At 44.2% G+C, this 25,374-nt stretch overlaps 1 protein-coding gene across 1 annotated transcript in view; it reads right to left on the minus strand.

The window, feature by feature from the left end:
- Positions 1-17,933, minus strand: part of PARD6B (par-6 family cell polarity regulator beta) — a 97,569-nt gene extending 79,636 nt beyond the window's left edge. Inside the window, exon 1 of the mRNA XM_086932460.1 lies at positions 17,415-17,933. Coding sequence (XP_086788586.1) covers positions 17,415-17,486 — 72 coding nt within the window. The 5' untranslated portion in view covers positions 17,487-17,933. The remainder of the gene's footprint in view (positions 1-17,414) is intronic.
- Between the last annotated feature and the right edge of the window lie 7,441 nt (positions 17,934-25,374).

Here is a 25,374-nt window from a genome sequence, read left to right on the forward strand (position 1 = left end):
CCGCTTTAGGGGCGGGTGAACTCCCCCAAGTTCGTGCTTTTAGATGCTTTGCTGGATCAGCGCCGGAGCGGCACGGAAAGGCATCCTACTCCGCCGCCATCTTGGCCACGCCCCCTCTCCTTAAATTTTACATCAACTGTAAGGGAGCTAAAACGCAGACACGCAGCACTTCCTCTGAAGTTACATATATGGATTGGAAAGCTCTGGAAAGGCGGAGAACTTCTGGTGCCATTTTCCAAGTGGAGGATAGCTTCTCTCCAAATCTTCCGGCAGAGGATAACTATGAGGCCTTTTGTCTCAGGATATCGACAACCATTGACTCCCTAGTTCCATTAAAAAAATGTAAGCACAAGGGCAGAAAATCAGCTCCTTGGTTCGACGACTCTTTAAAGGTTCTTAAATTGGCCTGTAAGCAGGCTGAAAGAAAATGGAGACTAGGTTACCTTGATGCTAACAAGCTACTCTGGAAAACTAAACTTCTGGAATACAAAAAGGCGATTATGAAATCCAAATCCGCTTACTACTGTTCCACAATTTGTACAGCTGCCAACAGCTCCAAAAGTATTTTCCAGATTCTGAACAGCCTTACCCATCCTGATTGCGCTAAAAAATCTATCCCTCCCACACAATACCTGTGAGACAATCTCGCGCTGTTTTTCAATGATAAAATTGAGACTATCATTCGAAACCTTTGCATCACTCCCACTCTAGTCGACTCCACCGGCCCTGAGATTGCCATTGACTGAAGCAGCGAGCCAAGGGTGCCAGCCCATGGACTTCTTGAGGGAGTTTCCCCCCATTACTGAGGTGGAATTTAACAGACTGGCCCAAGGAATTTCCTCAGGCTCTCCTCTCGACCCCATCCCCCCTAAAAACTGGAAGGTATCCGGAGAGGAACTCTTTCCTACCCTCTGTAGGATTTGCAATCTATCCCTGAGCAGTGGCCTAGTTCCTGCCCCTTGGAAGCAGGCTCTCATTAGGCCACTGTTGAAAAAACCCTCTTTGAATCCTGAGTGTCTACAGAATTATCGACCAATCTCCCTGCTACCATTCCTGGCAAAAATCGCCGAACGCTGGGTGAGCTTGTGTCTCTCCGAACATCTGGAACGGAACCACTTCCTGGACGAAATACAATTCGGATTTCGTCCAGCCCATGGCACTGAAACAGCTTTACTTAATGCCATGGAGGACCTTCGTATGCGTGCAGACAGGGGCCAGGCAGCAGCCTTGATTCTGTTGGACCTGTCTGCCGCATTCGATACGGTCAACCATATGATTCTATTGGAGCGACTAAGAGAGGCCGGGGTGGGTGGCACTGTCCTGCTTTGGTTTCACTCCTTCCTGCGGGATAGGAAGCAGGCTGTGTCCCTCCCCCCGTATCAACCGGCCTTCTCCCCAGTGACTCTCGGGGTGCCTCAAGGCTCGTCCATCAGCCCGATTTTATTTAACGTTTATTTAAAACCTCCGATTACGTTAATAAAATCCCACAGGCTAAGAGCAATTAACTAAGGGTGAGCGGGAAATCCGTTATGCCCGTGGATTTTTGGGAAATCCGCAATCCGCGAATTTTGCGGATTTCCCGCAAAATCCACAAAAATAAATCCGCGGGCGTAACGGGTTCAAAAGTTGAACCCCTACTCATGGAACTATTTTACAATGGCGCCAGCAAGCTGCCAGCGCCGTTGTAAAATAGTTACAAAGTTAGCTTGCACAGGAACCACTAGATAAAACGAAGCAGGTGCTGCTTTATTTTATCTAAGTGCTTCCTGTGCAAGCTAACTTTGTAACTATTTTACAACTGCGCTGGCAGCTTGCTGGCGCCATTGTAAAATAGTTACAGCTCACAGCTCACTCAAGGGACCCCTGCGCCCTTCGGGGCGATTGCATAGTAACACACACATGGTCGCTCGAACTAGTTGATGCTCAAATTCAGTGACTCATTCATTAGCCCAAAAACAATCGTGAGCGTCGTCGAGGCTGGACAGGTGTGCCTTCTTCCCAAATCTACCTTGGAAAATCAGCTGTGATGCTGGATAGGCTTTGCATCCTTGACTTTCACGAGCGCAATACCCGTGCTGTTCCTGTGACCAGGAGCTTCTTTCTCTTCATCTGCTGAACTGATCTTTCTCTGACCTTTTATACACACAAGAGGCACATACCCTACTGGGCACATTGTGTTCGCACGGGTTTCTTGCAAAATTGTACAAAACCCTCGCGAACTTGCAGAAACCTGTGTGAACATAAAAAAAAAATCTGCGAGGATTCGCGGATTTTCGCAATCCGCGGATTGCCAATCCGCAAAATCCGCCCATGCCTACAATTAACTATGCCGATGACACTCAGCTCATTCTCTCCTGGGAGGGTGAGGAATCTATTCCTCTGGAGTCGTTTCATGACTGTCTGCGAGACACGGCTTGCTGGCTACACAAAAACTCCTTACAGTTCAACGCCTCTAAAACTGAGGTTCTGTTCGGTGCCGGAAGTCGGATCCCTCGCCCGTTTTCAACGGAGTTCTGACCCCCGGAAACTCAGGAAAAACCACAGCCGGTTACCACCGTTCGCAATCTGGGTGTTATGATGGACAATAAGCTCACCATGGAAGCCCAAGTTGCGAAAACAGTGCTCACCTGCACTGCCCTTATTCGCTCACTCCGCAAGATCTTCCCACTCCTCCCCTTGCAGGCCCGGGCCTTAATAGTCAGGTGCACCATTCTTAGTCGCGCTGTTGCTCGAGGCCCCGGCTGTGCTGTTAGACAGACTCCAAAGAGTTCAAACAGCCGCTGCCAAACTAGCCTTGGGCTGGCCTAGGAGATCCTCGGCCACTGCGGCAATGGCCGAGCTTCATTGGCTCCCTATGAAACAGCGAGTTGCTTTCAAATCTCGGTCTCGTTTTTAAAGCCTTACATGGAGTTGGGCCCGTTCCCCTGCAATCTATGTTTGATTGGTACATTCCAACCAGAGCCCTCCGATCTACAACGGCCTGCCTTGTTAAAGTGCCAAGATTTAAAAAAGTAAGGACAGGAGGAAGATCTTTTAGGGTTACTGCAGCAAGACTCTGGAACAGCATGCCTCTGAATGTCTGTCAAACAAGTGAACTTCTCCCTTTCAGGAAACTGGTCAAAACCTGGCTGTTCCCTAAAAATTAACTGCTAATTTATTCAACTGTTGTCTCCCAGTGCATCTGTTCTTAAGAGTTATCTCAGCGCCAGGATACCTGCAAGGTGATAGTTGCACTTTATAAATGTTTTAAATAAATAAATAAATAAAATAATTCGAATACTGTGATACAGGTATGACGTTTGTTTAGATCACAATTCTAGAATTAGGTTTATCTCTCTGCAGTATTTGTATTCCGTGTTGGAGGAATTCCCTCCACATGGTCAAGATCAATTAGATCAACTACTACCTCCTTAGCAACAGACTACGGTAAGGGGGTTTTTCATGGGACTTGGACGGATAGACGTCCTGAAGAAGACCGATGTGACCTACTGATTGGGGCACACTCAGGTCGAAACATGTTGACTCTACCAGCATAGGAGGGGTGTTACAGGATCCTGATTTCCTTTCTTAACACCACCATCCTTCATTCATTTTTAATCCTGACCTTGGAACCTATGAATAAAGGTATAATAGGTATCCATGAGCCAGTTTTAACTTCACCATTTTGACTGCACTTTTGTTCTATCATTGTACCCAGTCTTGGACTGACGCGTTCTATTGTGAACACAGTTTGTCACTTCAGAATTTTTTTTTGTCTTTGTGTTTTATGTTCCCCCTCCCTATGCTCTGCTCTGTGCGTGGCTACGCCAGGGCGTTGTAGCACACCCGATGATTAAGCATGTCGCACACATTTGTGTGTGATTGAGGGTAGTTTTTTCAAACATACACTTGTGTTACTGCTTGTGTTCTTCTTTATCTGTGGTCTTTCCTCACCACCCCTTCATGTGTGCATTAACCTGTGATAGATCACAGCCTATAATCGAAAAATCAATTTGAAGCATTCATTAACCCCTTGCATGTTGATGATGGCCCCCATCTCGTGTACGGATTACGGCTGTGGGCCGACATAAACCCGTCCACTCGCGATTTTGCAGCACAGGTGCAGAATCGCGGCAGCATGCAAGGGGTTAAATTAACATTCACATGACCTTTCCTAATCAAAGCTTATTTTCAATGTTTAGGGGCAAATTCTAATCGGAAGGACTCCGAAAGATGTTCGGAGCCCTTCCGCCTGCATCGGAATGTGCCGGACGAATTCCTTTCCGACCGAGCCATTCCAATGGATGTCCGGATGGACGACGACAGGTTCGGAGAGCCCGTCGACCGTCTGACAATCATGTCGGATGGACTCCGGTCCAAGCGACATCGGAATCGGCCACTTACTAGTAATCAAATTGTTGGGGGGGGGGGGTTCATTAGCTTCACTTATTAGGTCTGGCTCGACAGTGCAGCCATCACCAGACACCATGTAATTAACCTAAAAAGGGCTTCAGGAAGCACTACCAGGAGAGAAGCTGCAGCTCCACCCATGTGTTGGTAGCCAGGAGTACATGTTTTGATTGGGTAGAAGTTGTGTGAAAAAGTACTCCCCGTCCACGCAGCTGCGATTTTGTTTATCCAACTGCCTGAGCCTGTAGCAATATTGCTGCCTGATCTTGAACTTTCACATTCACATACACATGCAACATTGTAATGGTATTGAAGTATCATAATTACAGTGTGTTTTTTTTCCTTTGGCAGCAGCACAGATGGAAGAGCAGCCATTAACCTTAGACTTCAAAGTGGAGTTTTGTGTTTGAGAGCGGAGGGCTGGCCTAATTCACATGGATTTTTAAGTTTGGCCTGGCAGTGCATCAATCGCCTGGTCTTTTGTGATAAGTGCAGAAGACCAAAAGAACTGCTCGTAGGAGTGCTCAAGTGACGTGAAAGAAGAGAAGAAAACGGAATTGTGTACGTTTTTTAAAAATTTTATTATGATATACTCACAGTTGCCTTGGAGGAAGGCCTATGAACCAGCACAGCAGATCTTAGTCGGTTAGGGTGCCAAGCAATGATAAAGACTAAAGGCCCGAGTGTTTATAATGAAAAGGTACAATAAAGTCAGTAGACGTGACACTGATTGTGAAAAGCATGAGTTAGACAATAGGCATTCAAGAGCGGATTGTTATTACTCTGTATTAAAGCCAACAGATGGATATTTTGTTACAAGGTATCTCATGAATTACCATTGTAGGTAAGGGTTTTGGTGCTGGTTATCTCCTGACCAACTGTGGGTACAGTAGATTTGTACTGTCAGAATCCTTGTTAGACCTCCCTAGGAAAGATAGTATTTTGCTTTTCCAACTAAGTTTGAGTACTATGCAATTGTACCACAGTGTGGTGATATGTTATGGTGGTAAGTCAATAGTACAGGCCCGATTGGTTCACTAGGAAACAATATTTCTGTTGAGCTAGGTCTGATATGTTTATTGTGAAAAGTTATTAAAGCATTACGACCCAAGACATTATGACAGATATATGTTAAAAAAAACAGGCATTTAAGGGTGGATTGTTATTTTTCTGTACTAAAGCCTACAGATGGGTATTCTGTTACAATAAATGTCACATAAGCTTTTGTAGGGAATGATTTTGGTATTTGTTACTTACTGACAAAACCCTAATGGGAGAAGAATGGCACTGTAATAAATCTTGCACACATTTCTTCCATTTGTCTGTATTTTGTAATTTAAAAAAAACTTAAATACATCCCTATATAAATATATTTCCATATGTATACAAATAGGGCCTTAGGGTCAGCTCTTTTCTGCTACTGGTCCTCTTTCCTGCTACTGGTCCTTTTGAATGCCATGTACACTCCGTTTCAACACATGACGGCAAACTGCATGGGGCAAAGGTTCAGTCCACTGTCTTTGGCTGTCTGAACCTTGGATGATTGCATTTTCTGATTAATGTATACATCCACCTGAAAATAAGTGCTCTGCAGTGTCAAGTCTGGTTGGACAGTTTCGAATTTTCTTCTTTTACAGATCCACGTGTCATTTCTTGCTTCTCTTTTTATTTTAATACTTCTTAAAAAGATATTGCACCTCTCCAGACGGTGGAAACGGCTCACGTTCTTGCTTCTCATTTCATCTGCAGTGAGCCGCAGCCCACATGGTCGCTTCCTCTTAACTAGAAGACTATTAAACAACGCCGTTGCCAATAGTGTAGGATTTACCATTCCAAGATAGTGAACACCTTTGTTTGAAATTTGGCTGTCATGCTTGAACTTTAAAAACAATAGACTATAAGCAAGTGGAAACTTGCTGCCATGGGTAGTTTGTTATTGCAAGCATAGGCGGCAACATGGTTTCATTTTACTACTTAGATTGTTTTAATTTATCTTCCAGAACATTTTAAGCTTGTGTGCTTTTTACTGTGGTTGTGTCATGGGGGTGAATGCAAGAATGAGCCAGTGAACAGATGACTGTATGCATGAGTGCAAAGATGAGTGGCCGTGCATGTATGAGGACTTACTGACTGCCTAAACCCTTCATTGACACAAAGGGCAGTTTTATTCATCACCCCGACTTACTGGTATTGCCAGTGATGTTCTGGAGCATATATGGTGATGCTTTTTTCGAATTTGTATATACACCTGAAACAAACATTTCACAAGTTGACTTCCAATGTCCCTTAGAAAGTGCGGTGGCACGTATGGTTTCATATTACAAAGTCTATCTTCGTCCTTTCCTCAAAGCCCAAAAGACGGTAGGAAAAATCAATATGCACAAAAAAGGATGAAAGAGTTGCCTCCAGGCCTGCTGAGACCCACCATTTCGCACTTGTCAGGCCCTGGCAACAACCTACAAAATACCAGTCAATTACTCGCAGGTTGTACTTCTCCAGAAAACAATATTTTCTCTCCAATAAAAAGTTATTAGTCTTATAAAAGGGAAGCTTCATTAATAGTGCCCAATGCCAATTCATTAGCAACATAAGCATCTACTTGCATACACAATCTTTTCCCCATTAATTACCTCCCTCACACAACGCGTTCACTCCCCCAGGGTAAAATTATCATAGATTGCAATAATACAGTCATGGACAGCAACACCATCAAGCTGTTATTAAACTGTATTCGCTCACACTTAGTCAATAGTTCCAAAAAACATCAGGTCTTTGTAGGAGTCACAGGACGCAAGGATCTTAGATACTTTGAACACATTGTCAATGTACCTCTCGTTGGAAGGTAGTCCACTAAAGGTGCCAGAGGTTCTAGTATTTATAACTCGCATCATTCACTTCTTCCGTGGCCACTAATGACCAAAGCTCGCTGTCCCATTCCTGAACAGTAAGGATAGTTGCAGATTTCTATAACCGGGCAATCAGTTGTTTAGCTGCTAACAACGTGTTAGATATAAGCTTGAAGTCAGACAAGGAGAGATTTGTTAGGTCACCAGGGCTAAAGCCCAGAAAAATCAGGGCCACATAGGCATTTTGATCTGCTGGAGCAGTGAGGATCTCTGTCCACAATATCTATGGGCTCCCTGTGAGCTAAGAGTTGCTGTGAGTGCTGCACCTGGAGACCCTACCCAAGCTATTAGAGGCAAATGCTCCTAATGCAGGGCTGATTCCATCATCTGCGTGGCCCCCTACATAGGGACAGATTTTTAGTGACTGGCTATGATGGTGGGGATTCGTTTACAGCCGTTGGTGGCCTTTCGGGATATTGACTACCAATGTAACCTGTGTCACTCTGTCCACTGAGCCACTTGTGGAAACATACTGTCACCCCAGCGCTGTTCACCATCATTGCTCTTCTCTGGTTGTTTTCTGTCTGATTTGGAGTGCCTTGGTTGCTCTGCTCTCTGGACCGCACATCTTATTGGCCACAGATCTCTGCATTCACGATTATTACCCTGACTTGCTGCTGGGGTAAGTTCAGGGTGAGCTGATGGACCCTCTCTTGCACACACATCAGTACTTCTGATATATTGATGACATGGCTTCTGGTAAAGGGGAATAAAGTATGTTCACTCAAGGAGTTACTTCTAAAGACTCCGAGCTCTCTGACGGAGAGAACTTCCCAGACGGAGTGCAGAGACTGCACAGGACTCAGACAGACCAGATGCTGGTCATCCGCTCCTTCATTGAGGCTATCTTCGCCTCATTGCATGATGACCTTCACCTTGTCAAATGGAACTTATCTGCAAACCTCAAAGAAGTCCGATGAGATTTGGACATTTTGGGAATAGGGTCTCATAGTTGGAAGACCCAGAGTCCAGCCAAGATACGGAAATTGAACAGCTTCAACACGAGATCCTCCACTTTCGAGACCAACACTTCTATCTGCAGGCCCATGCTGAAGATTTGGAAAACAGGTCTAGACTAAATAATATCCGTATTAGCGGTATACCATCGAGTGTTGAAGGGTTGATTACATCACATCCTTTGTGACCAATCGGATCCGCTCTATCCAAGAACTATCGCCTGAAACAGTAATCAAGTTTAATTGCGCTCATAGGGTTGGACCCAGGCAGCCCCGGCTGACACCTTGACGTGTGTTCATGATTTTCAGATGAAAGAGCAAATCCTCCGAGGCGCCTGAGCCAAACACCCAAATCAATACCAGGGACCAGAACTTCTGAATAGTTTTCAGAATGGATGGGAAACTTCATCAGCTCAGTTCACTGCAGGAGGCATGTCAACTATTAAATATTAAAGACTCAGACCCAGAATCCTTCCTTATGTCGCAGCTCAGCCATGGGGGCCATGGAGGCGGAACAGCTGCTGTTTTCTGCAGATTCACAACAGAGACTACAGTTGGAGAGCAGATGCCAGTGTTGGTGTCTCTCTGAGAAGATCAGACTGCCTTGTCACTACGCTTCCATTTGGAACTCGTTATCATGCGAGGCCAGGGATATCAACGACCCCTTCAGGAGACCTACTGTTCTAAAGATGCGAAGGCACTAATCAGGACATTTATCTTCTCCTTCGCTTCAAGCATGGTCGGCGGGGGCTTGTCTGGGAGGTAATGGCCACTGCATACCCCTCTATCTCTTTTCAAAGAGTAGCACAATCTAGACAATGACGGTCGTTATCATGTTATCGAAGTTGTTTATTTTGCTGTTCAATGGAGCTTTTTATTTCTTTTTCTGAGGGGGCCTACTTTCAGCGATCTCACATTTCCCCTACCAGAGCAGGGGCCTCCACAACTTTCAACTCTCCATGTCCTAGTGCACTTTATCACCCTCCATAGAGGCATTCACCTTTCTACTTTCCACTAAGCTGGCACATGACTGATGATTCGGTGATCCTCACTCAAAGTTAAGGGCTTGACAATACTATTAAACAGCATACTAGCCTTTCATATCTGGAGCCCACATTTGCTTATTTCAAGAAACACACCTCTTAGCTGGGGATCCTCGAACTCAGTTCTAAAGCTTTTCCTCAACAATATTTCTCATCCATCACCACCAAAACAGCGGGATAGCGATTTTAATATCTAAATCTTTCAGAGGGACTGTGCCACCCAAGTGGGCTGAAATTAAAGGCAGGCTTCTCGTATACACAATAACAGTGGGCTCATGCTCTTTCACCCTACGGACTATTTACACACCCAATACAGGGCAGAAATCCTCTCTCTAGGGTGCGGTGTCAGAGGTGAATGACACCAGACCTTTAATTCTATTAAGGGAGATCTTAATCTAGTTTTTAATAATAACCTGGATAGATCAGCACATCACCATGGGCAAACATGTGCTCTCAGGGGAAGAGCAGCGATGTTAGGAGATATAGGCCTCCGAGACATGTGGCATGATTACCCCTTTTACTCTCATGCACACAAAACATATGCCAGATTGGATTACATTCTCGGTTCACATGAGATCACATCTATTGCATAGAATTCTGAGATTACACTGTGCTCCATATCCAATCACTCTGGAGTTACACTTATATTGACTACCTCCTAGAAAATTAGGCCTAAACCCTGAAGACTTTGAGAAACATTTTTGCATCGCCCGGATGTAATCAAACAAATCACAAAGGCTATGGAGGATTTTTAGTCAACAACACCCCTGATATCTCCATCCTTACGTTATGGAAAGCTTTGAAGGCTGTAATCAGAGGCAAAAATCGCAAAGTCCGCCACTGACAACAAAGCACGTAAAAATAAATGAGAATCGCTCTCTCGCCATGTCCAAGAACTTCAACACATTCATAAACACAGTGAGGCCTCTACGGTATTGTGCCAACTTGAGGTAATCCAGTGGATGGGATACTTATCTTCAGGATGCCCAAATTTAACAACTGACTCCAGAGCAAGCTGCAAATCCTGACTATCACATCCGGGTGGAAGAGGTTGTATAAATCATAGCTTTACAAAAGCTGTTCATGTCTCCTGGCCCTGATGGTTTCACTTCCATTTGGTATAAAACGTTCTGTTCTATCCTAGCCCCTCTACTCACTAGGTTATTTAATGCTATTGACAGCCCTACCTCAATTCCTTCTTCCATGCAAATAGCATCCATAGCTGTAATACCAAAGCCAGGGAAGAATAAATGCCACTGCGCTTCCTTTAGGCCAATATCTCTATTAAACGTAGATCTGAAAATTTTTACAGGTGTTCTCGCAGGCTGCTTTGGTCCTCTATTGCCAGACCTCAACTCCACTGACCAAGCAGGCTGTGTCCCCACCTGCCAATGCAGCGATAATACAATGAGGAAACTGCATCTTATTGTATGCTGTTAGCAATAGACCTGCAAAAAGCGTTTGAGAGAGTTCCCATGCTGTATTTGGTGCCCACTCTCAAACGCTACGGCTTAGGAGACCGCTTTCGGAACTAGATCTTTAATAACTACAGCCATCCATCAGCCACAGTCAGAATGAAAAGATACTCATCTGCTCCATTCCAGATCTCCAGGGGCACACCACAGGGGTGCCTGCAATCACCCCTGTTTGCACTTTATATGGAGCTATTGGCTCAGAAGATTCGCGATAATCCAATAATCAAGGGCACTGTCTAAGGAGCTGAGCAACACACTATTAGTCTGTATGCTGATGATCTTTTAGCATCGCCGAAGGCCCCCTCCATTTCATTACATGCATTCCTTGGCGAATTTGAGGTTTTTGATCTGTTGGCAGGCTTTAAAGTTAATTTACATAAATCTCAGGCTCTTCATTTATCACTCAGTTCCACACAGGAATCCCTACAACAGACTTACTCCATCCAATGGTCATCCACCTCTATGCCGTACCTAGGAGTCGTCTTCACTGCTGGAGCTCATATGACGGCCGCTCTTAACTATAAAAAGCTGGTGCAACATATTAAGTCAGAGCTATATTAATGGAAACCGTATACTCTCGTGACTTGGTTGCACTGCAGCTTTAAAATGACAATATTGCCCAAAATCCTATTTCAGCTGCTCCTGTTGGAGCCTCCTCCGGGAACTTTCCAGATTCTTCAGTGGGAGCTCGATCACTTTGTGTGGGCAGAGAAACTACCCGAATACAGCACGAGCTGAGCTACAGATCTTCCGAGGAGGGGGGTCGGGGCTTGCCCCAGCTCCCACGATAATACCAGGCTTCCCAGCTTAGGTAGCATCTAGAATGGTCACGCGCTGACTGAAGCTTTTCTTGGATAGGGCAATGGCTGGTCAGCCATTGTGGAGAATTCTTTTCCTTCCTTGAACCACCCGACCCCGGATTCTGTACTCCTCTCCAATTGTTTGGAACAGAGTGGCTAAACGAAAGGGTCTCGCTACGTTCCCCTCTCTCCACTAATGTGAACTGTTAGCAACCCAGATTTTACTTTGTGTCTAGACTCTCGAGCTTCCGCACTTTGGAATCCATCGAGCTGTAGATCAATTGGCTACCTGTTTGATACCGAATGGCTGTTACCCTTAGATAGCTTGCGCTCAGACCACGCTATGCATGAAACCGAACGACTACACTATATGCATATTAGGCACTGGTTGATGCACCCTACAATGCGGCCTGGGGCTGGGGCCCAGCGCTTTCAGGTCCATTATGAAAAATGGCTGCTCTCAGTCATCTAACACATGCTGTAACTGAACTCTGTGGCTTACTTTATCCTACTGCTAACCAGATTCACAGCTCAGCAAGGACGGAAGATAGAGCTTGGCCACTCCCTAACACAAAGGGATGGGGGGGGGCATGTATCACGCTAGGTACAAACCTCATAATATGGCTGGGGTGGAACCAGCCACCGAGATTGTCACATATTGGTACCTCACACCTTTCAGCCTACATAAGGGCAATCTGAGTTGTAAGTCTGAGTGTTGGTGTGACTAAGTGACTCTGCGAGCATCACTACATATATTATGGGAATGTCCCACACTCATGATGTATTGGATACAGATAATGATATGGACATTCATTTTAACATGCAGCGCCTCAGATTCCTGCATATGTTGTATTGGGCTTACCTAATGCACTCACCCTCCCACTTAAATCTAGACAAGGCAGGCAAACCAGATCAGGCTTCGGCACAGCCCTACACAACATTATTGCACTGGGGCACTTGTCAGATACCAACGTATCAGGGGTCGGTACACTGATTATGGCATACCTTGGGGATGGAGCACCTATTACCTTCCTTATTGAATTAAGGCACCTCCTTCGCGGATTTACGGCACCCTTTTCTGTCCTGGTCTTCAGAATTTCATGAGCCCACTGTTTAGGAAATTTGTATTGAATCTACTGCTAATGGACCACTGGCCTCGTATTGCTACTTCTGTGTTGGCCAAATTGATAAAAGATTTGGACCCTAAACAAAAAATTACTTTTCTAGGGAAACACTAACCTAAACATAACTAAAATTGTGATATTACTGCCAGTGTGATAAATATATGCACTTTACACTTATCTAGCTGAAACAATGAGCAAGTGTTGGGCTTGCTAGCAGTGACTTGGTGTGACATTTAAAACGTGGATGTATACATGTGAAAGTGCTATAATACAAATCAAGCCAAAAGGAAGAAGAGCAATGCACAGGGTAAGAGGAAAACAATCAAACGATTGGAGGTGTAGCGGGCAAAAGTGGACTATTACTACATCAGTTCAGCTGCAAACATTCTTCTTTAAACAGTGGTGGGCCCTGCTCAATTGTTCAACTTGTTGGACTTAATCACGCCTTTGTGGCCTACTGGCTTTTTCCAATGGTTTTTATCCATGCTGCACAGCATCTGCAATGTAGTGCGGCTAACGTGTTGCTTTTTTAAAGTGCTGGACGCAGCCAGCCCGTCATTTTGCAAGTGGGCGCACCACTACAAAAAAAAAAAAACATCAACAAAAAAAGTTATTGGTAAGCCACAATATGCCTTGCAAAAGACATCGCACACGCTGTCTAGCACGCTCCACCTAAAGATTAATCCCACTGAAGCAGCCTGACCTTTCCCACGATGTGCTTGAGTGAACAGACTCTACTCTGCATATTTCAGGCTCCAGACAATTTCAAATGAGGGGACGTCATTACCAGATACAAAATAATCAGGGAAGTTGAAGAGGGGGGAAACTGGTGTTTACTACACTAAATCAGCTGGGCTCGTTTCAGAGACAGTCGCAGCCCTTTGATGCTAAAGCACAGTAGAGTCTACTACTTTTCCCCCCCAAATCTCATTTCACTGTGAAAGTCTGGAGACGACCCTCTGTACTTGGATTCTCACCCCGCAGCGCAAAGACAGGGCAAAGAAGCAAACAAACATTTTACAACTACTTAAAACTATACTTCACTGGTCGACCACCACTGGATAATTTAAAGTAAAACAGCGATTAGTGTGCACCGAGGAAGCGTAACTAGCCGTGCTCGGTTAATCCATCAAACCATAAATTCTTTCGAAAGCTGTTGAATTTTAGAGTCATGAATCAAGTACAAACTGTGAGTCATACTTTCAAGTTACTTAACCAACTTCAGACACGCCCAGATAGCACTCTAAAAAGGTAAACTTGCGAAAGGCACCTCTCCATTTCACGTGGTAGTAGTTTTTGTTTGCATAATCGAATACATAACTAATAAAGCTGAAGCATCAACCACACATCCCAAATGTTGAAGAGCAAGCTTTATTCAACGTGGAGATAAACTGGGAGGCGATTTGCTCTACTGGCCTAAATCCTGGCTGTGCAACCTACAGAGGCTAATTTTTTGTTTAGCCATTATTCGGGTTTTACGGTTGAGTAAACTATGATCGCAGGCACATTGTTTTCCTCCATAACCCATGAACTGTAGAGACTCTTTCGAAGCAGTGTAACTCATTCATTTAAGCACCGACCTAAATCCGGATGTTTACATTGTGGCGCAAGCGAACTTGGACGTGATGTCATAGCAATATGTCAGAAAGATATAAGACATGTATACTATTCCATTCCTAATGCCAGAAACTCATTCATGACAGTGGGGCAGTGCATTAACAATGAGCTATGGGCCAGATGTATCAAAGGGTTTTGCCCATTCTGTGTCTATGGGGAAATGTGTTGATACATATGGCCCTTTGTCTTTACTTTTCCGATACCCTTCTTACGCCAGCCACCAGCGAAGTTAATAATCGCTTGCCTTATAAAAACGAATAACACAAGCACAATTGTTAAACACAAAACTACCACTGATCAGCTGCTCCATTAGATTGAAAAGGCATGATCTGAAGTTAACCAGCAGGACTAATACGTGTAAGAAAACTAGGCCAGTGTGGGACCTTCCCATTAGTTATCAGAATGTCTGCAGAGAACCAATCTTATTATGAGTTTGCGTTTATAGTAAAAAAATATTAAAAAGCGTACCATGAAGCAACAAACTCCTGCTTACTCTGCCTTTCAATTAAAAAAAAGATGTACTTGGCATTCAGCCATTCTGTCCGGGTGGAATCCGAAACAGAAGATACAAAAGCAGCACTGAAAATGTAATTGGCAACAACGCTAAACCATACCATCGGCATGTCATAAATCCAGTTTAGCATTCCATATACTCAGCAGAACATTATGCACTCAGTGTCCACTGCTCAGTGCTGAAGGTAGAATTAATGAGTTCCTTTAACTCGAAAGCAAGTCTGCTGCATACCTAAACGGACATGTGAGAGGATGCTAGAGAAACAGTAACCATTATCAACCTCTAGCTACAAGATTTCAGAAATCATAAACAAACACATTTTGAGTGCAGGCGGATACAACTCTCAATTTTCATTAATGTGCGTATAATACAATCCGCCTAGCCTTGGCTCGGCCATTCTAGTAATTATAAAGTGGCCATAGATTCCTGGAGTGGGGCGATACCTCACATGAGCAAAATACATCTATTTAAAGTAACAGATTTGCATAAAAATCACACATTAAAACAGGTGTGAGCAGCGACGGATTATAAGCAAGACCAAACGCTTCAAGCAGTGTCCATTTGCGGAGAAAAATCATAGTGAATACATCGAGCAAGACTGAAATTCAAACAAAAGCTGTCCTGAAGACAACGCCTGGCTTTTAAAAACAAAGTACTGATCACATGCCTCGCTAATCACTCACCCACCCCATGTTAATGTAAAAAAATGAAACAATTAAACATTTCTCGAGCACCCTCTTAAACAGTGAAACCTACATTAGTGGGTCTTGACTATTGTCATAGTTTTAGACAAGCATATAAAGGGTGTGATTAATAGTGTCTGTTTAGTGACCCATTCCAGTGCTTTGTGGTCATTCGTCAACAGATAGAGCTCCATCATTTGCAGACCACAGGAGTATAACTGAAGAGGGGCCGAGAAGAATCCACTGAAGTTGTGGTTCTAGACCAGGAAAAAAGACAGACGGGCGGCATAGATAACAAACTTCCACATAAAAAGAGTGGCACATACATGGAGTTGAGCTCAATGTCTCAAAGGGGCATGTGCGACACGAAAGCAAATGGATAATGTATTTTTTTTTTAATCAGCCTCAAATGAAGAGGGGAGGAGGTCGTTCCCCTATCAAACTACACATACTTATTTCGAGACACATGAGCAGATAACAAAACATGCAATACACGGGATATGTAAATTCCTTACAGGTGAAAATACCCTCAATGTATGAGGTACAAGACTATAAAGGGAAACATTATCATTGGATCAATTGACACATCGAAGATCTAAGTATTCTCAGAAGTCTAAATAACACAAAGTAAAATCAATTGAAATACATCATATCACGTCACTGGTGCTTGAAAAGAGAAACGAATGCAAAAACAACAACTGATGGACATAATGCAGAACAATGTCATACATTCACCCCAGTACAGAGATCTGGGCCTACATCCATCCATCCATCATCCCCTTTGGTATCGCTTTGAAAAGAGAAACGAAGCATGCCCGAGGACTGCATACACGTACTACTTGAACGAAGGACAAGACTGAAAGCCAGGGGGCAATGAATTTCTGTCTGGGGTCCTAAACGTGTCTCTAAATGGTTAAAGTTACTAACTGAAGCCATGACAATTTTAATTATGGTGGACCCAGAACACAACAGGTGCTACCATCAAGGCAGAGATTTTCCCCAGAGGCCCCTGTGCCACAGCAGTTCTACTCGGTGGGAGTGTTACTGTGCAATTTGAGACGACTATGCCTCCCATCTACCGCCCAGGCGTCCAGCAGGTTCTTCCAGGGTCCATAACAACCGCGCCAGGCTGTCCCAGCGTTGGTTCCCGTACTTATTATGCCCCAGAAACCTGCAGGCTCTTTCTCGCCTTTGTGCGGTCCCATCGAGAATCTTGCTTCCCGTCGTACAGTGCTAGCTGTGGGATTCTCTGGGGACAGGATGCACACTTACGTTAGGATACTGGGTCTCCCCATATGAGGTAGGAAGTCGGAGTTAGTCGTGGTGCCGAAATTGACATAGAAAGTGTCCCTAATCCCCATTTCATTCTTAAATTGTCCCATAACCTGGGTGCAGAAAAGACGTGTGCTGCGGTGCTACTTCACCTGCTGTACTACTGTAAGCTACGCCCCTGGGTACGAAGCTGCAGGTCCCTGGTCATGAGGGTCGACTGTCCTGCTGTGTTAGGCTGCACCCGCTGCCCTACCCTAGCTGTTGTGGCTTCGGTATCCAGGGAGGTGCCACCACCCACACGCTTCGGGCAGTCGTCATTTTTAGGGGCAGCAGGCAATAGTTTCTGGACTTCAAACAACCAATCTTTCAAGGACTCTTCTAGACACCCCCAACCAAATGCCAAGGATGCCAGGCTGGCGCAGGATGCCAGTGGAACCACGGAGCAGGGCTGTGCCAACCGCTGCACCTGCAGTGCACCGCCCTCGGCCTTACGTGTACTCACTCCGGGCTCCTGGGTGCCAGGCACCTGCCAGCGCCGAGCCCGCCCTCACGCGGAGAAAAGTCTGGACAGGGAGGGGGCATGAGCCGGGATTGAAGGGGGAGGGGGGTACCCAGGACGCAAAGGCAGCACCCACCTTGCTCTTCACCTCCACTGCACTGAACGCCCTGCTGCTGCCCCCGCCGGCCGGCCGCTGGATCTTGATCATTCTGGCGCCACTGCGGCGGCCGGAGCGCGGAGTCCCGGGGCCCCGATCACTTCACTGGTCGGACTGTGCGAATTATCACCGCCGCGATGCCCGGGCAATACTCCGTGCCTCGGGGAGAGCGGCAAGCTCGTTGTTCAGTAGCAGGCCTCGCTGCTCTCGGACTCCGACGCCGCCCGGCAGCAACAACCTGCCGCGGCCGCCGCGTCCTCCTCTCGTCTGGCGCTGACCGAGCCGCGGCACCCGCTGACGTCACTCGGGACCAGGGACTGCCAGGGTCAGCCTCGCTCTGGGGAGCGCGCGAGCGCCGCAGCACCAGCTCTATTCAGGCAGGTGCTCGCGCGCGCACCTGACAGGGCCTGCAGCGCCACTCCCATCGGGGCAGTCTCGCTCTGGGGAGCGCGAGAGCTCTCGAGCACCTGACGGGGCCCCGCTGCTCAAGCTTCCATCAAGACAGGGAGCGCGCGCAGCTGATAGGGATCGCGGCGCCCGCTTCTAACAGGGCAGGTGCTCGCGCATGCACGCTCACCAGACAAGGTGTGCGCGCGCTGAAGGAGGAGCCAGCACGCTTGTGTTACTTTTTCTCTTGCCTCTTCCAACAGTCACCTGAAGCTAGCAAACTGGAATCGTTTGTTTATCGGACTATCTTTCTCGAGTCACAGGGACGAAGGTGTTTTTCTTATGGCATCCGGGGGTAAATGATAGCCCTTCGTCTTTTCAGCCCTTGGGCCGGCTTCAGATAGTCTGTTGGATTGTGCGTAGGTGACTGAGACATAGTCTTGGAATCTCCGAGTTCCAGGCATGACTACTTGGCGCAGTCTAGGCTTTTTTGTTGTATTCTGGGAAGTGTAGTCCGGGTTGTATAATGGGCTAGCAAAGAATAGCAGACCTAGAATTTAAATAACAAAACAATTACCTGAAACAGCTAGTCACCCAATGCAATGCTTTTAAATGGAAATGCAGGTACAAACTATTTACAGTACCTTTTTGCGTCTGGAAGGGCCGACACTCGCCCGTTAATTGCAGCAGTGCTGAAAAGTGCAGGTATTCGCCCTTCACATTAAGGAAGTGCAGATACTCAGTACCGGACAGTACCCGCCCATTCAAAGCACTGACGCGTTGGACCTGAAATCTTGCCAGGATTAGCATTGAATCAACAGCAATGTATACATAACCCTGAGAAGGGATAGCCTTCGAATGCATGTTCCCTGGAATTCTGCAGCGGAAGAGAACCAATATATGCAACTGAAATAAGAAGGGAAGAAAGACAAAGGCCATTATCATGGTGGTCAGAGAAAAGGGTTTGCTACATGGCATCCAATTACAGTTATTGCCATAAACATGGGGCATAACATGCAGGTTTTATCCACATACCCTACTGCGCCTTTTCCCCACAGTAACAATCTGCAGGGTTTCCTTCTGAAGTTTTCCAGGGGACAATGCCGGGGGTTGGGGTTGGGATGGGGTGGGTTGATCTGAAGGGAGGCAAGGTGACTCTAGTACTTACCACACAAATTACAATCCTTTCATTGATTTAAGCAGGGCCTTCATGTCGGGCTCATTTTATGGCATTATTAGCTCACTCTCTTCACATCTTAAAACAATGATACAAAAGGTATCACGGTCCTTCTAAAACATACAGGTTTCCTAAGAAATAAAATATGAAGATTTAGCAGAATCTATTAAAATTCTTTGTCATTGAAAACAATAATTATTTTACTTTGCAGAGTTGCATTGGTGCATGATATTAATAACACTGTCCTCTAACATCCAGTGTAAAATCGTCTTTGTGAATCATACATTGTTGCATTTCGCAGAAAACAAGCCTTCCTGAAACACTTCTTGTAGTAAAATTGTTCACCTCTTTTATTCCATCCAACATACATTGTAAAATTGTTTTTGAGTTTTGTGTTTATTCTGTGCCCACACTAAAAGACCCCTAAAAGACCCTCTTTCTATTCAGAAACAACCTGCCTGTAAAATGGTATACGCTACAAATGTGTTATATAAGTTTCTTGCCGTGATGCATAGGAAGGTTCAAGACTTCAGACTTTAGAAAGAAAAGTAATTTGTTTCTGATTTGTTTACTTTTTGAGTGCCCTCTTAAAATAACCGCTTCTTTGAGAATATTACCTGTGCCATAACACACTGTTGCACTACTAATGAAATAAAATATCTCCTTGACTAGGAATTTTTTCTTTCCTGTTTCAATCATATTTAAATAATACATTGCAGACGCTAAAGTGTTTAATCATTCCATAAATTGGAACCATAACCCTACCTAGGCAATAATAGGGTCTCCTGTATGCTTTCTTAAATCTTCCTAACTTTGCATGAAAATACATTTGCCACTACCAGAACTGGACATTTTTTTTGTATTTGACATCTTTTGTAATTCAACTCATGGCTTACAGAGGCAGTGGTCTCAATGGGCACTAAAACAAAGTCAACGCATATTTGATTCACTTAGTATAATAACTATTGAGTCTCTCCTGCTCACCAATGTTTAGGGAAATATTTGTAGGAATGTAACTGATCATAGCAAAATAATTAATTTTTATTTTCTTTGTACTTCAAGAATACAGAAGGAGGTGTCTTGGCTTCTCTATCCTGATTTCCTCCCCAAGAGACCATTTTGAATGCGATAATCTGTTTGCAACAATTAAAAATTGGGTTAATGAAGCTGGGCATCAATTCTATTTGGCCATTGCCAGATGAAGCTATCCAGATTAAAGCTCAAGTTAACATGTATTTGTGGTCTGAACATCAGGTCGATGTTTGCTATATCTTATAGAATTGTTTGTGGGGTTTTTTCTGTGTAAGAAATGGTAACATCCGTTACTTATTAAAAAAGCATTCTCAATCGGGTTGATGGAATTAGGTGCCTAGGTCGCTTGCCATTTTGTGAACTGGTCATTTCTGTGGTCCAAAATTTATCTAATTAGTTGATTAAATGTAAAATTTTGGTGTAAATAGGCATGTAATGGGTTTAAAAGACTTTGTCTTAATAACCTTTCTGTAAATAAATAAAAACATCTATGAATGTTATGAATACATTTAAACTCACCAGCCCAAGTAGCGGATGCCAAAACAACGTACGCTGAGGCACTAGCGGACCTCCCCAGATACCCCCTGTCCCGCATAGCGCGCAGCGACAGACAAGACCTCGACGAGCCCATAACCTCATCTGAGGTCAAACAGGCACTGCAGGCATTGGCCACATGTAAGGCCCCAGGGTTAGATGACCTCCCCCTAGAATTGTTTTGCACCTTTGCAGCACAACTGGTCCCCCAACTAGTAAAGCAGTTCCAGGCAGCTTTAGACTAGGATGGGTTGCCACAATCCATGTGCAAGTCGGTTATAGTCTCGCTCCTCCAACCCAACAGGGATACACAGCACATGAGCTCATACCGGCCAATAGCCTTGTTACCGGCTGACTATAAAATATATGGAAAGATACTAGTGGACAGGTACGCCACAGTCCTACCAAAGCTGGTCCACCCAAATCAATGTGGGTTCGTGCCTGGAAGAAATATTTCCTCCAACATACGGCTCCTGTTTCACATTCAGGACCGGATCCGTGACCGCTATCCTCGTGCGGCTTCTCTGTTCTGGACCTCGGGAAGGCCTTAGATACTCTCCTGTGGCCCTACTTATTCCAGGTCATACGCCGGATGGGAGCGGGACCCTGTTTACTCACATTCACCAAGCTCCTATACTCCACACCAACATCTAGGGTAAGACTTGGGCCCCAAATGTCACAGTTGTTTCCCATACTCGGGGGTACATACCAGGGCTGCCGCGCTCTCTTCTGCTCTTCGCCATGGTGATGGAGCTGTTGGCGATCCATCTCCGCAAAGAGGGTGAGAGATGGGGCATCCCACTTACAGACACTACTCACACTGTCTCGCTGTACACGGACCACATGCTCATCTACGTGCACGTCATATAACTTAAATCTGACTAGTTGTAATAGGCAAAACTCTTTCTGCAAGCTGTTCCTCATCAGCTGTACTATTTTCTATGGGGAATATGTATCAAAGGATACATTTGCGATTCTCAAATAGCGATTTTTAGAGAATCGCTATTTGAGAATCACAAAACGCTATGTATGTAGGATTTGCAGATAGTTTTGCGAATCCTCCATATTCCTTAATTGCGAATCGCAAATTGCTATTTGCAATTAAGGAATACCTCCCCGTTCATTCCTATGGGCCTAGAGGCCCATAGGAATGAATGGGAAGACATTCTCAATTTGCGATTCTCAATTAGAGAATCGCAAATTGAGAATGCAATTTCAAGGGTGCCATGGTGTCAAAAGGACACCCTATTGCACCCCTGAAATATACATCTGTGCACATGTGGCACACATACACGCCATGTGCGCCACTAGGCACTTTGAAAAATGAAAAAAAGTGCATTTTTCAAAGAAATCGCAAATTACCACCAATTTTAAGTTGGTGGTAATTTGCGATTTATTAAGGAGAAATCGCACAACTTGGGTGCTTTTAACATCGCATTTAAGGAATCGCAAATTGCTTTTCCTTAAATGCTTTAGCAAAATAAGGAATCGCAAATTTTGTGATTCCCTATTTTGCAAGGGCATTTTGGGATGATACATCCCAAAAGGCTTTTTTCCGTTCGCAAACGGGCTGATTCTGAGAATCGACCCATTTGCGAACGGGAAATGGACTTCATACATATACCCCTATATTCTGTATTATCACCTGGTTCTGCCAGGATACAAATTGTGACCTGACCTTTACTCCAATTGACAGATTTCTCAGAACACAGCAAGAACAGTTTTTGAACTATCATGGCTGGGAAAGTTATCAATCTAACATCCATATTTCAATCAAAGGGACTGATTTTAGTTCAGGTTCACTTGCTTTGATAAGTGCCAGGAAGAGGCACCAGGATGTGTAGAACATTGACAGCTTAGAATCCCTTCTTGCTAACAGAGAAAATTAAGCAGAGGCACTAGAAACATTAACATGCATGGTCTTACTAGAGTTCACGGAAATATAGCATATTTCGGTGAATAAATTGGGGAGGCTACTGGCTCATATAATAAGTTATGTTAATGACGGATATCAGGTGACCACCCAGAGAGGACGTGATGGAGAGATTTTTTTTTATATCAAAAGTGGTAGTAACTGACATACATTTCAGCTTCTAAGCAGTTTTTTATGTTCACGTGCAAGCAGCCCACAAGCTTCTGAAGGTCTCCAATCTATGTCATGGAAAGGACGGATGGCACCACCAGAAGATTGGAAAGTCCACTGAAAAGGATTAATGTATGCTACTCTTAATATTACAGCCAGAAATGTAAATGCTTTGTCAAAGCCTTCCTCGTATCGGTACAACGCGTCAGTTTCAGTATCATCAGATATACATCCCTGCTAATACAAGTGCTGTTGTTTAAATATATATTGTGAAAAACACATTGGGTTTGGTGTGCAAAGTTTTCAGAAAGTATAGTACAGAAGAAAAGCTTTTGTTGACATCTGGATGAGAAGTAGGCTGGGTATGTTGCATGTAAAGCTCGTTTGCTTAGACTCTGTGTTTTGGGTTGAATTTTGTGGTGCACGTGAAGGTTTTAGAAAAAGGATATAATTTCGGCTTTGCTAAAGAAGTAATTGGTACCCTTTTTGCTGCGGCTTAAAAACACTTGGGCTGTTTACATTCCCTGTTATTTAACTAATCTCACTTCTGGTCTTTCTGAAATAAGTGTGCCTCCACTTTTTTTGCTAGTTTGGATGACTGATCTTTTGAGCTTGTTATTGGCCACCGATAATTATCAGGCAGCAGTTTTGAGTTTTCAATAAAAGTTTTCATTACCGAAGTTCAGTATCTTATCATCTGTGTCAAAAGATATTTGACGTCATTTTTAGGGATGTCCCTACGGTGCGTGGTTTCACTTCTGCCACAATTATAATTTGGTGAAATTACACATCTGGTTTGAAGATGGAAGCTCTGTTCTTTTAACAGTGTTATATTTAGGGGTGCACGCCTTATACTCCGCCTACTTGTTTTAAAATATACATTTATACAAATGAACCAAGTGGTGCTGCATCGCTGCGTGTGCTGTCGACATACGTTTATATGAAACAACAGTTTATAACAAGAACACAGACTTGGATGCGATGCGCACTGTTGACAATCAAATGTTTTTGTTTGTTTGTTTATCACAATATAACACACTCTATTTACTTCATGTTAATACTTGTATTTATTCAATCAGTATTTTATAGTACTTCTGTTAGATTTTTTTTTCAAATTTTGCCATCTATGACAGAGGTGCATTTGGCAATAAAACATACCACCACTGTGCGGTTCCCCACCTGACTAAATCTGAAGATAGGTTAGCAGTCTTTTGTGAGTCTCTTTGAAACCTGAGAGATCGGTCAGTTGCAATCAAGAGTTTAAATCTGAACTGTAAGCCCTCCCGTGTCAGTATAGGTAGTCAAAGACTCTTAGTGTGAGTCAGGCAAAACACCCATTGCGGGTAACTTTACACCCAGAAAATCCCAATAATTTAGGGTTGGTGATAACAGAATGCAAAATTACAGCAACTTTTTCCTCTTGAAATGGGGAATTGCCAGGAAATCACTGTTCTAGCACCGGTTTCCACAGGTATTACAATAAATTATTCTTGGCTTTTTTCTGGGGTCTAATTCCGCTAGGTTTCACATTGCAAAATGTGTTCTGGGAAAACTCGGTGTGGTACTACCCAATGCAGTACTGCCACTGTACTTGCAATACTGCAATACTGGTTTGGGCAAAAACTATTCTTTCTGCAAAAATAGGTATTAGTGGGGTGCACAAAACAATGGCGTAACTTTCACAGTTCTTCCTGATTTGGATAGGTAGCCTAAATTAGTGAATGACAAATATTTGAATTTTTGCGAATGGTTGCTTAATTTTTTTTATTCTTCACTTTATTTTCTCTCGCTGTACGACTGGCTCAGGTACAACATACAGGATATGCTGGGGCAATTTGGACTATTGCACAAATAGACGTTACTTAACTTGATTATTTCTGACGCAGCAGATAAAGCTAGTTTACAGGACACGGGCCCAATGGAAGCAGGCCGTAAAAAAACCTAACCTCATCCTTGCGAAAGTGTTTGTGACATACTTTTATTGCTGAATTCGTGCCATATTTGACATGTTACTTCCAGTATTTGAAAAGACTTTCCACTTTGAACTCAGGTTGGCCATTTTAAAACTGAATTAATGTACCTGTAATTGGAATTCACCCAGTGCTTAGTTTGAGCTGGTAGTTTTCAGTGTTCGGCACTGGCACCTAATTGTCATCACTGGTGCTTGTGAATGCCTGCAACAAGGTGGTACTGTCTGGCTAATTTAGAGATGACCACAACAACAGCTAATTATTAATACAATATACTTTAAAAATGACTATTACCTGCTGCCCAAGCCATTCTTATACCTTTGGGGGGCTGAAATAGTCTGCATTGTCACACTTTTAGGAGTATGATGTTAGTAGTTGTCTTGTTACTATCATTGCAGCTTGAGGAGCAATGTGTGTTGCAAACTGCAGTGGCCTCCTGATGAGAGACCTCGCACCTATTTTTTTATTTTTACAAATTAAGCACTCAATTCACCATATCGTCAACCAAAATATTGCTACAATATTCTAAACTGGCAAAAGCATGAGATGCGTTTTCTCTTCCTCGGACCAGTATATGCCACCTCTAGGAGAAAATAAAGCCACTGAAAGAGTTGGGTATTAGAAATCTGAAACTGGTATTAGAGTTTGTGAAGTGCGTTACTTCAAGAACTGTGGCCTATGTAATATCCTGCAGCCTACCTACCTTCCTGCATCCTGAACTATCAGTTGTCGTTGCTGTGATTCAAGATGATGACT

The sequence above is a fragment of the Lissotriton vulgaris genome, chromosome 7 (assembly GCF_964263255.1).
Source record: "Lissotriton vulgaris chromosome 7, aLisVul1.2, whole genome shotgun sequence".
NCBI lineage: Eukaryota > Metazoa > Chordata > Amphibia > Caudata > Salamandridae > Lissotriton > Lissotriton vulgaris.